This window comes from Theropithecus gelada, chromosome 17, assembly GCF_003255815.1.
Source record: "Theropithecus gelada isolate Dixy chromosome 17, Tgel_1.0, whole genome shotgun sequence".
In the NCBI taxonomy this organism is placed as follows: domain Eukaryota; kingdom Metazoa; phylum Chordata; class Mammalia; order Primates; family Cercopithecidae; genus Theropithecus; species Theropithecus gelada.
Window position 1 is genome coordinate 79,362,739 of NC_037685.1, and position 12,090 is coordinate 79,374,828.

General features: G+C 34.9%; 2 protein-coding genes across 2 annotated transcripts in view; one reads left to right on the top strand and one right to left on the bottom strand.

Moving 5' to 3' along the window:
* Nucleotides 1-12,090, top strand: part of RB1 (RB transcriptional corepressor 1) — a 170,860-nt gene that overhangs the window by 107,037 nt on the left and 51,733 nt on the right. The window lies entirely within an intron of this gene.
* On the bottom strand, nucleotides 7,626-10,548 carry LPAR6 (lysophosphatidic acid receptor 6). The gene has a single exon (XM_025364230.1). The coding sequence runs from the start codon at nucleotides 9,002-9,004 to the stop codon at nucleotides 7,970-7,972; it is 1,035 nt and encodes a 344-aa protein (XP_025220015.1). The 5' UTR covers nucleotides 9,005-10,548; the 3' UTR covers nucleotides 7,626-7,969.

Consider the following 12,090-nt stretch of genomic DNA (forward strand, 5'->3'; position numbering starts at 1 on the left):
AGCACACAACACCCCCAGGAAAGGGGACTTGTGGAAGTGGGAGTCTTAGAGAGCCTCCAAGCTCCAAGTAGCAGATGCAGAGAGTGGGGCAATAATCAGGAAGGTTTTCTAAAGTGCTATCTGGCAATGGTCCTCAAACTTGAGCATGCATCAAAATTACCTGGAGGGCTTGTTAAAACACAGATTACAGATTGCTGGGCCCAGTCACAAAGTTTCCAGTGTAGGGTCCAAGAATTTGTATTTCTGATATGTTTCCAGGTGATACTGATGCTGCTGGACTGGGTACTACACTTTGTGAGCAACATTTTAAGAACATGAAACACCTGGACCAGTCCCCCATCTAAGGCCATGCCAGCCTATGAGAATAAAGAAAATGCACCTCTGTAGTCCCAGATACTTGGGAGGCTGAAGTGGGAGGATTGCTTGAGCCTGGGAAGTTGAGGCTGCAGTGAGCCGTGACTGTGCTACTGCATTCCAGTCTGGGTGACAGAATGAGACACTGTCTCAAAGAAAAAAGAAAAAAAAGCACCTTCCTCTGTACTAATGAATTATAAAAAGATGCCATCTGGACACAGCAACCCTAAGCTTGGTGTACAGTTTAGGCTAAAGCCCCATGCTGTTGTGTAATGCATAAACTATACAGGTACAAGCCTGCCCCCACCTTCAAATTTTGTGTACACTTGTAGACACAGGGCTAGGGTTTCCTGATGGTGCCAAAGAGAGAAGCAGAACAGAAACTGAAGTAAACCCAGACTTCTGTAACAGACCTAAAGAAAAAGAAATAGGAAAGGCAGTTCTTCCTAGGAGGAAAATACAACAAACTATTGTACTGGTAGGTTATGTAGTTCCTTACTTTGGTATTTTCAGGTACCTCAGTTCAATATTTATTCATTACCATAAGAAAGACCAGAGAAAATGGAGGAGAGAAAATAATAAAAAAGAACAGAAAAAAAAAAAAAATTCCAAAACTAATGAAAACTAGGGGGCTTCAGATGGAAAGGTCCCATAGTGCCGAGCATGATGAATGAATGTGGATACTTTTTTTTTTTTTCTCCCTATGACAGTCTCGCTCTGTCACCCAGGCTGGAGTGCAGTCGTGTGATCTCGGCTCACTGCAACCTCTGCCTCCTGGGTTCAAACGAGTCTCCTGCCTCAGCCTCCTGAGTAGCTGGGATTACAGGCGCGTGACACCATGCCCAGATAATTTTTGTATTTTTAGTAGAGACGGATTTTCACCATGTTGGTTAGCCTGGTCTTAAACTCCTGACTTCGTGATCCGCCCGCCTTGGCCTCCCAAAGTGCTGGGATTACAGGCGTGAGCCACCCCACCCAGTGAAAAATTCAGAATTCTAAAGATAATGAGAAAATTATAAAAGCTTCCAGAGAGAAAAAGTAAGTTATTTTATGGGAATGAGATCCAGATCAGCACAGAAGTTCTCACTAGGAATACTGGATATTTTATAACCTAAAATTTGTCAAATATGACAGCAAAATGAAATTTGGAAATGCAAGGACTCCGAATGTTTATCTCTTGACTGCCCTTTTGAAATGAAATAACTAGGGAATGTGCTTTAACTAAATGAAAAAAGAATCCACAAAAGGGAAATCATGAGACCTAATAAAGAGTGAAACCATCACACCAGTGCAGGGAGAAAAATACGAAAAATCCTAGGATGCAACAAGCCCAGAAAATATTTGTTCCACATGAGAAATCAGATAGTTTCAAAAAGAATGCCTTCAACAACAAAATGGTTTCTTTTAGCAATTGTATAACCTCATCTAAATGGTGGGAATTTAACAAATACAGTTTAAAGTTGATAAATGAAGTAATAAGAGTAATAATGAATTTGTGTATTAACGAAAGAAAATTTGCCTTTTTTCCTCGGGCTTTTGAAGAATTTTAAGATTCATTCTAATTATTGAGACCAGTTTGTGCCAGACACTAAAATAAATGAAGTTCTAGGGTGTTTTTCCGCCATCCTTGTTGGCCCACAGTTTTGACTACATATAACAGGAGATGGCATGCACAGTCCACAGACCATAAATTTTATTGTAACACAGCCACTTTATTCATTTATATATTGTCTGTGGCTGCTTTTGCACTGCAGTACAGAGTTGAGAAGTTGCAGCAAGACAGTAGAGCCTGCAAACCTAAAATATTTACTATCTACTCCTTGAGAAGAAAGTTTGTCAATACCCCGTATAAAACACTAACATGTTTCCCAAAGTCGTAACTATACAAAAAGGTATGATCTGAAAAATGTCATATTCTTTGATATTCCTTCTATCCCATTTCCCACCCCACCCTTGTATTTTGGTTTATCTTTCCTCTGTTTCTTTTTATAAAAATAAGCAGTTATACATGTTTTATTTTGCCTTTTTCTTATACAAAAGGTGGCATACTATGTGTGCTCTTTTATGCTTTGCTTTTTTCATTTAACACTACCTTCTTGAAGTCATTCCCTATCAGTTTATAGAGATATTTCTCATTATCACGGCAGCATAGTACTGTATTGTGTATATATACTACAGTCTGTTCAACTAGTTTTCTATGATTGGACATCTAGGTAGTTTCCAGTTTTTTGCAATTTTGAATATTACCACAATAAATAGCTGTGTGTGTGTGTGTGTGTGTGTGTATGTATGTGTGTGTTATGTGTGTGTATGTTCATATAATTGAAATTGTGTCTTGAGGATAAATACCTAGAAGTAAGAATGTTGGGTCAAAGGGTTAATGTGTGTGTATATGTGTATGTTAGATATTGCCAAATCCCATCCGTAAGTTTTGTACTATTTTTCATTCCGGGTAGCAATTTCTCCATGACAGCTGCTGTCCAAATTTTGCCAAGTAATGACATTAAAATAGTCTTCTCATCTATTATCACCATCATTTAAAAAAGAATTTCTCCCATTTTAATAAGGGAGAAAGGACAAATCAGAAAAAAAAAGATAAGAAGGGCCCTTTAAATGTATAAATATAGTTCTTATTGTGATTATTTTTCTTTTCTTGCTGAAGACAAATGCATCTCTACCCTGTATCAGACAAATCTTTATTTGATTATGTTTCCCCTACCTTAAAATTCTTGAGGACTCTCCACAGCCTCTCAGCACTTAACGTGGTCTTAACATGGCCTATAAGTACATGTAAGATGTCAGCCCTATTTCTCCAGCCACTTTGAATGTTTTAATCCTTTCAGTATCCAAGTTCTCTCCCACAGGGCCTTTGCCTGTGGTGCTTGCCTTGCCACCATTAAATAATTAGATGAGTAAAAACAAAGAAACTGGGTTCAGCCAGGTGCAGTGGCCTGCACCTGTAGTCCCAGCTGCTTGAGAGGCTGAATTGGGAAGATTGCTTGAGCCCAGGTATCAAGTCCAGCCTGGGCAATATAGCAAGACCTCATCTTTCTATTAAAAACCAACAAAAAACAAACAAACGGAGTTCTTACCCTGGCTCTACCTTAATTTGTTATGTGATATTGTGTCTCATATTTAGTCTTATAGTTCCTCAGTTTCCTCAGCCTAAGATGTAGTTATATCAGATGACCATCAGGCCCTTCTGTTCTAAGTTGTGAATGTTCCAGAAGCCATTTTGATAGGATGATAATGGAACTTAGCACATTTATCCCATGGCTATTAACTGTAACTCTGCTGTAAGTATACAACACATAATTGTTTCTTACAGTTACTTAAACTTTTTTTATTTTTAAAAATTGCTTGAAATCTATTATGAGTAAACCAAGTTTTGAGAAAACTGATTATTAAATTTTTGAATTATACCCCTTCTGGGCTCTATCATTTGAATTCTGTTTTTAACACTGCTTTTCCAATAAAAGAGGTAATTTTGTACCCTTTTAAGAGGTTATTGTAGTAAATCTTTTGGGGGCAGGAAGACAGGAAGGTGGGAGAGGCTTAACGCTATCATTTTAAGGTAATAAGAAAGAGGGAGAAGTTTGCCTGGCGTTAATCTCCTATTCATTTATTATCTGGTCTGTTGCTTTGTTTAATGGACATTCTTTGTACTTTCATAAAACTGTCTGACATTAAGTAAAAATGATAAAGAGAGGAAATAGAAATTTGAGAATTAGAGATCTTAGGAGTATGTACATGTTGATATCTGGAAAATGTTGCTAAATAAGTAATGTTGATCATTAAATACTCTGGTCAGTTTAGATATTAATATGTTCTACATTCTTAAGTTTGTTCATTAGCCCTTTTTAATTTGTAATTTATTTCTTAGGAGCCATGTTATAAATGGGTAATTCAATTTTCAGGAAAGCCCCAAAAAGCTTTTCAAAAAGTTTGTTTTTGGAGTCTTTAAGATTTTATCCCTGCCTAAGCACTGTTTATAAAATTGTTTCTACACAAAAATTTATTCACAACTAAGAACATTTGTGACATCCAGAGTTGGATTGGCATTTAGGCACTAAAAAAGTTTAGGTGCTGGAAGGTAGTAAAGCTTCCTCTTAGAAATAGTAACCTAATATATTGACAAAAGACAAAATACTTGGTTCATCAAGTGTCCAAAATTGTAGGACCAAAAAGCAATTGCTTCAGATTCTTGATAACTATGTACCATTCATGAACCAAATGTTTCTTGGATGGGAATATGAAGTTTGCTCCATTTTCTATTTTATATTTCTCAATTTAGTGGCTAATTTCTTTAAATACCAATATCTATAATTAGGATTTATATTTCCAATTTACTTTTCAGCATTTTGAACGTAGAATATTAAGGTTCGTTGATAACTCCTTAAGTAGTATATTCAGTTTAATTTTCTGTGAATATATTACATATATAATATATAAATACATATAATAAAAATACATATATTTTTATGCTTTTTTAAAACTAGGTACTTGATATTTTCTCAGAAAAGATGATTTCTAAGTTCAGAAATTATTAGGATGCTGGAAAGCCATTTTTCCACACCTGAAAAATTTTCTTAGCTAACTCTGTTCCTTTGAAGAGAGTTAATGTGGGAAGGAAGATTAGTCAAATCATCTACTGTTTTATGAAAATGTTAATAACAGTGGGCACAGTTTTTGTATGGGGGGCTTAGTGCTATCATTTTCAGGTAATAAAAAGTAAAATTATCAGAGTTCTAATATTAATATAGGTTTTTCTGAATAAAGGGGGAAGGGAAGAGAAAACCCTCAGAATATATGATTTACCACAAAGTACAACACTAACAAAGGAAAATAAATTTTGTTCTGGTACACTTTTTTCCCATAGGTAAGATTTACCCAGTATTTGAAGTTCTAGATGAGAAAACTATGTTTGTTATCTGTTATGTATTGCTTTATAAAGAATCTTACAAAACTTTTGATTCATTTATCTTCCTGTTGACAAGAGACACCAAAAAGTTTCTTTATGAACATAGTAATAACAACTATTTAATGACTGTTTTACTTGTATTTTAAAGTTATATTCATGCTTTGCGATCTTGCCTTAAGTTGAGATCTTTAAACTGAGGAGAGTTCCGAGAAATCTCAAAGTTACAGAATTCTCCACCCGTTTGCCCCAGATTGGTAGATTGGTAGTTGCTTTTCAACTCAGTATGTTTAAGAAAGACTGTATTTTTATTTACTGAAGTGTGATATCAAATAAAGGGATTTCAAGTCAATGGAAGAAAACACACTTATATTATGTATATACTTCTCTTGGGATATAAAGGACCATGGTTAGTATTCTTCACTAGTTTTTGGGTTTGTTCTAAGCATTTTTCTTTTCTTTCTTTATTATTTTTTTTTCTTTTTTTGAGATAGGGTCTTGCTCTGTCATCCATACTGAAGTACAGTGGTGTGATCATATCTCACTGTAACCTGGAATTCCTGGGCTGAAGGCATTAAAGATGTATTTTGCTTTAGGTTTATCTAAAGGAAAACATGGATCCCTAAAGAAAACCCCCCACTGTTATTTTATTGAAAATGGGTTTACCTGTCTAGCAAATGATTGTGGTTTTTCTGAAATGATTGCAGCTCAAACCTAGAGAACAGCAAAAATCAAATTTTTGTCTTAAAAGAATTTTTTGTCCAAGTTGTATTCAGGACTTGAAAGATTAAGACAGTAAAAATCAGATAGGTTGGATGCTGAATTTAATTACATGTCCTTTTTCTTAAATAGAAGGCCTTCTTTTTTAGTTAACTTTGGAGAACTGCTTGATTTTTTATTTTTAATTTATTTATTTATTGATATAGAGTCTTGCTCTGTTGCCCAGCTGGAGTGCAGTGGTGAAATCTTGGCTCACTGCAACCTCTGACTCCTGCGTTCAAGCGATTCTCCTGCCTCAGCCTCCCGAGTAGCTGGGACTACAGGCATGTGCCACCACGCCCAGCTAATTTTTGTATTTTTAGTAGAGACAGGGTTTCACCATGTTGGCCAGGATGGTCTTGATCTCTTGACCTTACGATCCACCCGCCTCGGCCACCCAAAGTTTTAGGATTACAGGTGTGAGCCACTGTGCCCGGCCTGAATTTTTTAAAAAAACGAATATGTTGGATAATAAAAAAGTTTTAGTGTACTTGGTACTTTTTTCTAAAGTATACCTCAGAGCCATACCCATTTTATGTTTAGTGAAATGAAAATATAGTTTTGTTTAGTTTTTTGACCTTGTAGTTTTGTTGCTTTATAATGAAAGGAACTGTGTCCTTAATAAATCATTTTTACATACAATAACATCTTGCCTACTTAAAATAATGTTTTAAACTGTCCAACATTTGGCTTAAAATGGCCAGAAGAGTGAAGGAAAAGAAAATATTTATAGTCATGCATCACATAACAGCATTTTGGTCAATGACCACATTTACGATGGTTGTCTCATAAGATTATCATACTGTATTTTTACTGTACTTTTCTATGTTGAGATATATTTAGATACACAAGTACCATTATTTTACAGTTGCCTAAAGTATTCTTTACAGTAGCATGCTGTATAGGTTTGTAGCCTAGAAGCAATAGGGTATACCATATAAACCTAGGTGTACAGTAGTATATACCTTCTAGGGTTGTGTAAGCACACACTATGATGCTTGCATGACATAATTACCCAAGCAAGCATCATAAGCAACATGTGACTGTATATTACTTTCTAAATGCCAAGTACTATATTTCACTATCTCTGGTGTTTCTCTGACCTAACATACTTAAAACGTAAGTTCTTGACTGTGATGTAAGTGCACCTTTAAAATGTACCTATGGTAGTATTTTATTTTTTTGCTAAGTAAAAACTTAGCAAAATGACATTTTATTAGTTTTCTCCCTCTCAATTTTTGTGGCATGTGTCATTTTGAAATTGAGTGCATTACATACAGAAAATCAAAATAGTAACTTCAAACATACCATATAGATAGCATCTGCTTTCTACAAATTGCCTACACAAACCAAACTCCCCAAATGTTATCAGTGTTACTGCTCAAGATCTTACAACAATGTTAATATGTCACCATTTCTACAGAAGACTACGTTTTTAGTTATATATGTATTTTAAAGTACTCCCAAAACATTTGATATTTCAAATTACTCTTCTTTCTCATTTGTTAATCATAGTTTAACAAATACGATTAGTTGTTTTAATTCAAAATAAAAATGGTATGTTGAATAAAAATATTAAATACTGAAACTTATATAAATTAGTATAAAATAATTTAGTAAATTAAATCATTCAAAGACATTACAGATTGTCACCACATAATTTAAATCAGTCACTTTTAGACACTGAATAACTTTAAGAGATTTTTTTAATGAAGGAACAAATCAAAATGGCTCAGAAAAATCAGATGGAGTGTATACACAAATAAAATACATGTTAATGCTTAACACATTGAATACAAATTTTCTTTATACTAAAGACTTTAAAATGTCCATGTGTTAATTTCTTTTGGAGGTGGAAAAATAGTTTGTCCAAAAAGACACTTTTCACAGTTGAAGAAACTTGAAAGTTCTGTCCCAGTGAGTCTTAATGGTTTTATTTCAGGCAGCAGATTCATTGTCAAATATCTTACGTTTTAAGGTCTGTAGGTTATGCTGAATAAAATTCTCTGTACCATGAACTTCAGAGAATCTGAAGTCACTTCTCCTGGTAGACCAGTTTTTCATTTTTATTGAATTCTGAATTGTGTCCGATGTAAAGTAGTAAACCACAGGGTCAAAACAACAGTTTGAAACAGCAATACAGAGAGTGATTGGGTACATTGTCCTTACTGCTGCCACTACTGAGCAATTAACAAATGTTTGTGTTCTCACAAGAGAATATAAAATAAGATTGATATTGTAAGGAACAAAACAGAAACAGAATATGATCAAATGTACAAAAATCATTTTTAAAACCTTAGTTTTGTTTATTTTGCTTCTACTTAATGTAACAGGTTTATTTAAAGTTTTTAGCACCATACTAGAACAAGTTACATTTAAAATTAGAGGAATAAAAAATCCCACTATTTCAATGAAAATTACAATCCTTGAGAGATATGTTTTCCATGTGGCTTCTGGGAAATTTTCAAAGCAGGCTTCTGAGGCATTGTTACCCTGAGAGTGGGTAGACTGAACCAAAACCGCTGGTGCACTTCCTCCGATCACAGTTAACCACACACCAATGCAAACAATCTTTGCATTTCTTTTGGTTCTTAGAGTCTTTGACTTAAATGGGTAGACAATTGCCAGAAATCGATCTACACTAATACAAGTTAAGAACAGAATGCTTCCGTACATGTTGGTGTAAAACAGCATCACAGAAATCTTACAAAGTAAATCTCCAAATGGCCAATTTTGTGTTGTGAAGTAAAAAATCCTGAAGGGTAAAGTAAAAACAAAAAGCAAGTCTGACATTGCCAAGTTAATCATGTAAGTTGTAGTTTCATTTCGGACTTTGAGGACGCAGATGAAAATGTATATGGCAACACAATTCGATATTAACCCAAGCACAAAGACCGTGCTGAACATGCACCCATACAAAGTGTACTTAAAGGAGTCATTATAGAAGCAGTGGGAGCTGTTAACGCTTACCATCGTAAAGGCACGTCCAATTTTCAGTTTGGAAGCACTTTCATCAGCTGCAGTCTCCTTTGGTATTCATATTATCACCTTCAATTTATTTGTAAATTATCTGGATCTTTGGATGGTTTTATAAATATTTCATTTTTCTCAAAAATATCCAAAAGAAACATGAAATTTGTTGCTGTAAAATTTCCGCTGGGTTCTTCAACAGGAAAATATTTTCATTTGTTAGTCTTTAGAAAATCCATGAATTCCAAGGCTCAGTTAACTGACGAGAAACCTTTAAAAAATACAGTCAACGAGGCCAACCCATAGGATTATAAATTTAAAGAAAAGATGTGATCTGTGACCAGAATGAAACCACTTGTCTTCTAAACTTCTATTTCAGTAGACAAGATAAATACTCCAAAGTTAATGTTTCTTTATGCCTCAGAATGTTAAGCTTAAGTTATCAATCGTATTTTCTTTTCAGTGCAGAGTTTCAGAGACTTAAACATTCTGAATTTGTCCCATTTTACTTCTTGCTTCTTTTAAATGAAGTTTTCCTTTTTTGTTTTCCTGCAGTGGATCCCAGATGGTGGGTAAGCAGAAGAGTCTTTTAAAGGTTCCAAAATAAATTCCCAAGCATGTTAGCGCTTGCCGAATTGAGGCCTTTTCCTCAGTTGCCAGCTGTATCTTGAGGTCGCTTTCTCTGAAGTGAAAAAGAAAGGCTTGCTAGATTTGTAATATGACATCACAGGAAGAAGAGGCTGGGTTTTGACAAAGAAAGTTTCAGCCCAGTTTGTTTGCACTTCCTTTAATCTGATAGTGTGTCTGCTGGGAATATACCTAGGAGGCTTGCAAATGGTCACTGGCTGTTTAACTGCGAGGTCTGCTCATTAACTCTTTTTATGCGGAAATGCCTTCTGGGGTGCTGGCAACCTCTCAGTTGGTTTGATTTGTTTCAGTAGTAATAATTGAAAGAAAAAAAAACACTATTAATCCTGTTGTTCTGCTATTCGATTGTTTTCGTGTTTGGGATATGACATTTTAGAAAAGAAAATGTATATGGGTGTGTATTTATAAATTGCAATTGTTAGTGATATCTTTACATAGCATTTCAAAGAACTGTTCAATGACTATGAAACAGGGGCCTTTAATCTTTAAGGTATAAAAAGCATTTGACTCGGTTTCTGAAAAATCCTCAATATTTAATTGTTATGATTATGAGTAGCTCTTATCCTGGGTCTCATTATTTTTTGATAAGCAATTTTCTAACATTCTTTCCTCTTTCCTATGAAGTTGAATTAATATTTTAGAGCTGTTTAAATTTTTAAATTACTCATTTCACCAAAGAACAAATTCAAGAATGTTTATCTTTGGTGTGGTGTTAATCTTACTTTTTAAGCACAAAATGAAGTTGCATCCTTTTAAACAAAATTTTTTTAACCTTAAATTGATTGAAATAAGGTTTAGAGAATAAAAATCCTACTACCTGGCTAAATTTTAGGTTCATAGTCTTATCTTCCTTCTTCCTCCCAGCTCTTCCCTTAACCCCTTAATATGACATTAACTATATATTGGAATATATTTCAGATTTATCTTCATTTAAAAGTTTCTATGAATGGTTTCTCTATATATTTATATTTAAAGTATACTCATATTTTGGGCCAGGCGCAGTGGCTCACACCTGTACTCCCAGCACTTTGGAAGGCCAAGGCAGGTGGATCACCTGAGGTCAGGAGTTCAAGAGCAGCCTGGCCAACATGGTGAAACCCCATCTCTACTAAAAATACAAAATTAGCCTAGTTCAGTAGTGTGTGCCTGTAGTCCCAGCTACTCGGGAGGCTGAGGCAGGAGAATCGCTTGAACACAGGAGGCAGATGTTGCAGTGAACTGAGATCAAGCCACTGCACTCCAGCCTGGGCGACAGCGAGACTATCTCCAAAAAAAAAAAAAAAAGTATACTTACATTTTAAAAACTCCAAAATCAGAAGAAAGTGTGTGTAAGGTGAGGGTAGTTAAATATAGGTGTTATTTCCTCAAAGATTGAGGATATCACAACCTCTATAGCACATGTTTTTCTTGTTTTAAATATTTTTTCAGAAAAGGCTAGATCTGGTTATGCCTTACTGTTATTATTTTTTTGAATTTGGTCTAGTTTAAGCTGAAACTCTTCCTTTTGGGTATTAAGTAATTTAAGAATAATTTATTTTTTCTCATAAATTACTTAGCTAGCTTAAAAATAACTTATTACAGTAATATCTTTTGTGTTGTTTTGCACCATTCTTTCACACTCAGCAATTTTTGTCATTTGTTGATGAACTATAATCTATTTCTACTGTCTGGACTAGAAAATTCATCTATTATCAAATGACAAAAAAAGATGAGTATTACTTATAACCAATACTTAAAAATTTGAAGGGTTGAATATCTTTGTATCACATTTGGTATAGAAAAAAGGTATGTGTGTGTTCTTATTAGAAGACTGGTAGAAGCTGAGTGAGCATTAATGAAAAAAGGAGTAGTTAGTTAATAAGCTTGTATTCTCATTGGAAAAAATTTTCTGTTAGTAATTATGTCTTACTTTTAAAAAAAAATTTGGTTCAGTATGTTTAAAAAAACCGTAAAATCTTAGTAATCTTCTTTCAAATTGATAGTCTCCTCTTTAGTCATCTTTAATGAAATATATGCAGTTGTATATGCTGATCTTGTCCTACTTTTACTTTCATTTTGAATATGGCATTTTCTCATTCAAAGAATTAAAATGTTCAGGGCACCACTCCTGTTCAGGGCAGTCAGAAAAGAGGAAGAAATAAAGCATATTCATATAGGAGGAGAAGAAGTTAAATTGTCTCTGTTCGCAGAGTACATGATTGTCTATTTAGAAAACCCCAAGCCGGGCGCGGTGGCTCAAGCCTGTAATCCCAGCACTTTGGGAGGCTGAGACGGGCGGATCACAAGGTCAGGAGATCGAGACCATCCTGGCTAACACGGTGAAACCCCGTCTCTACTAAAAAATACAAAAAACTAGCCGGGCGAGGTGGCGGGCGCCTGTGGTCCCAGCTACTCGGGAGGCTGAGGCAGGAGAATGGCGTAAACCCGGGAGGCGGAGCTTG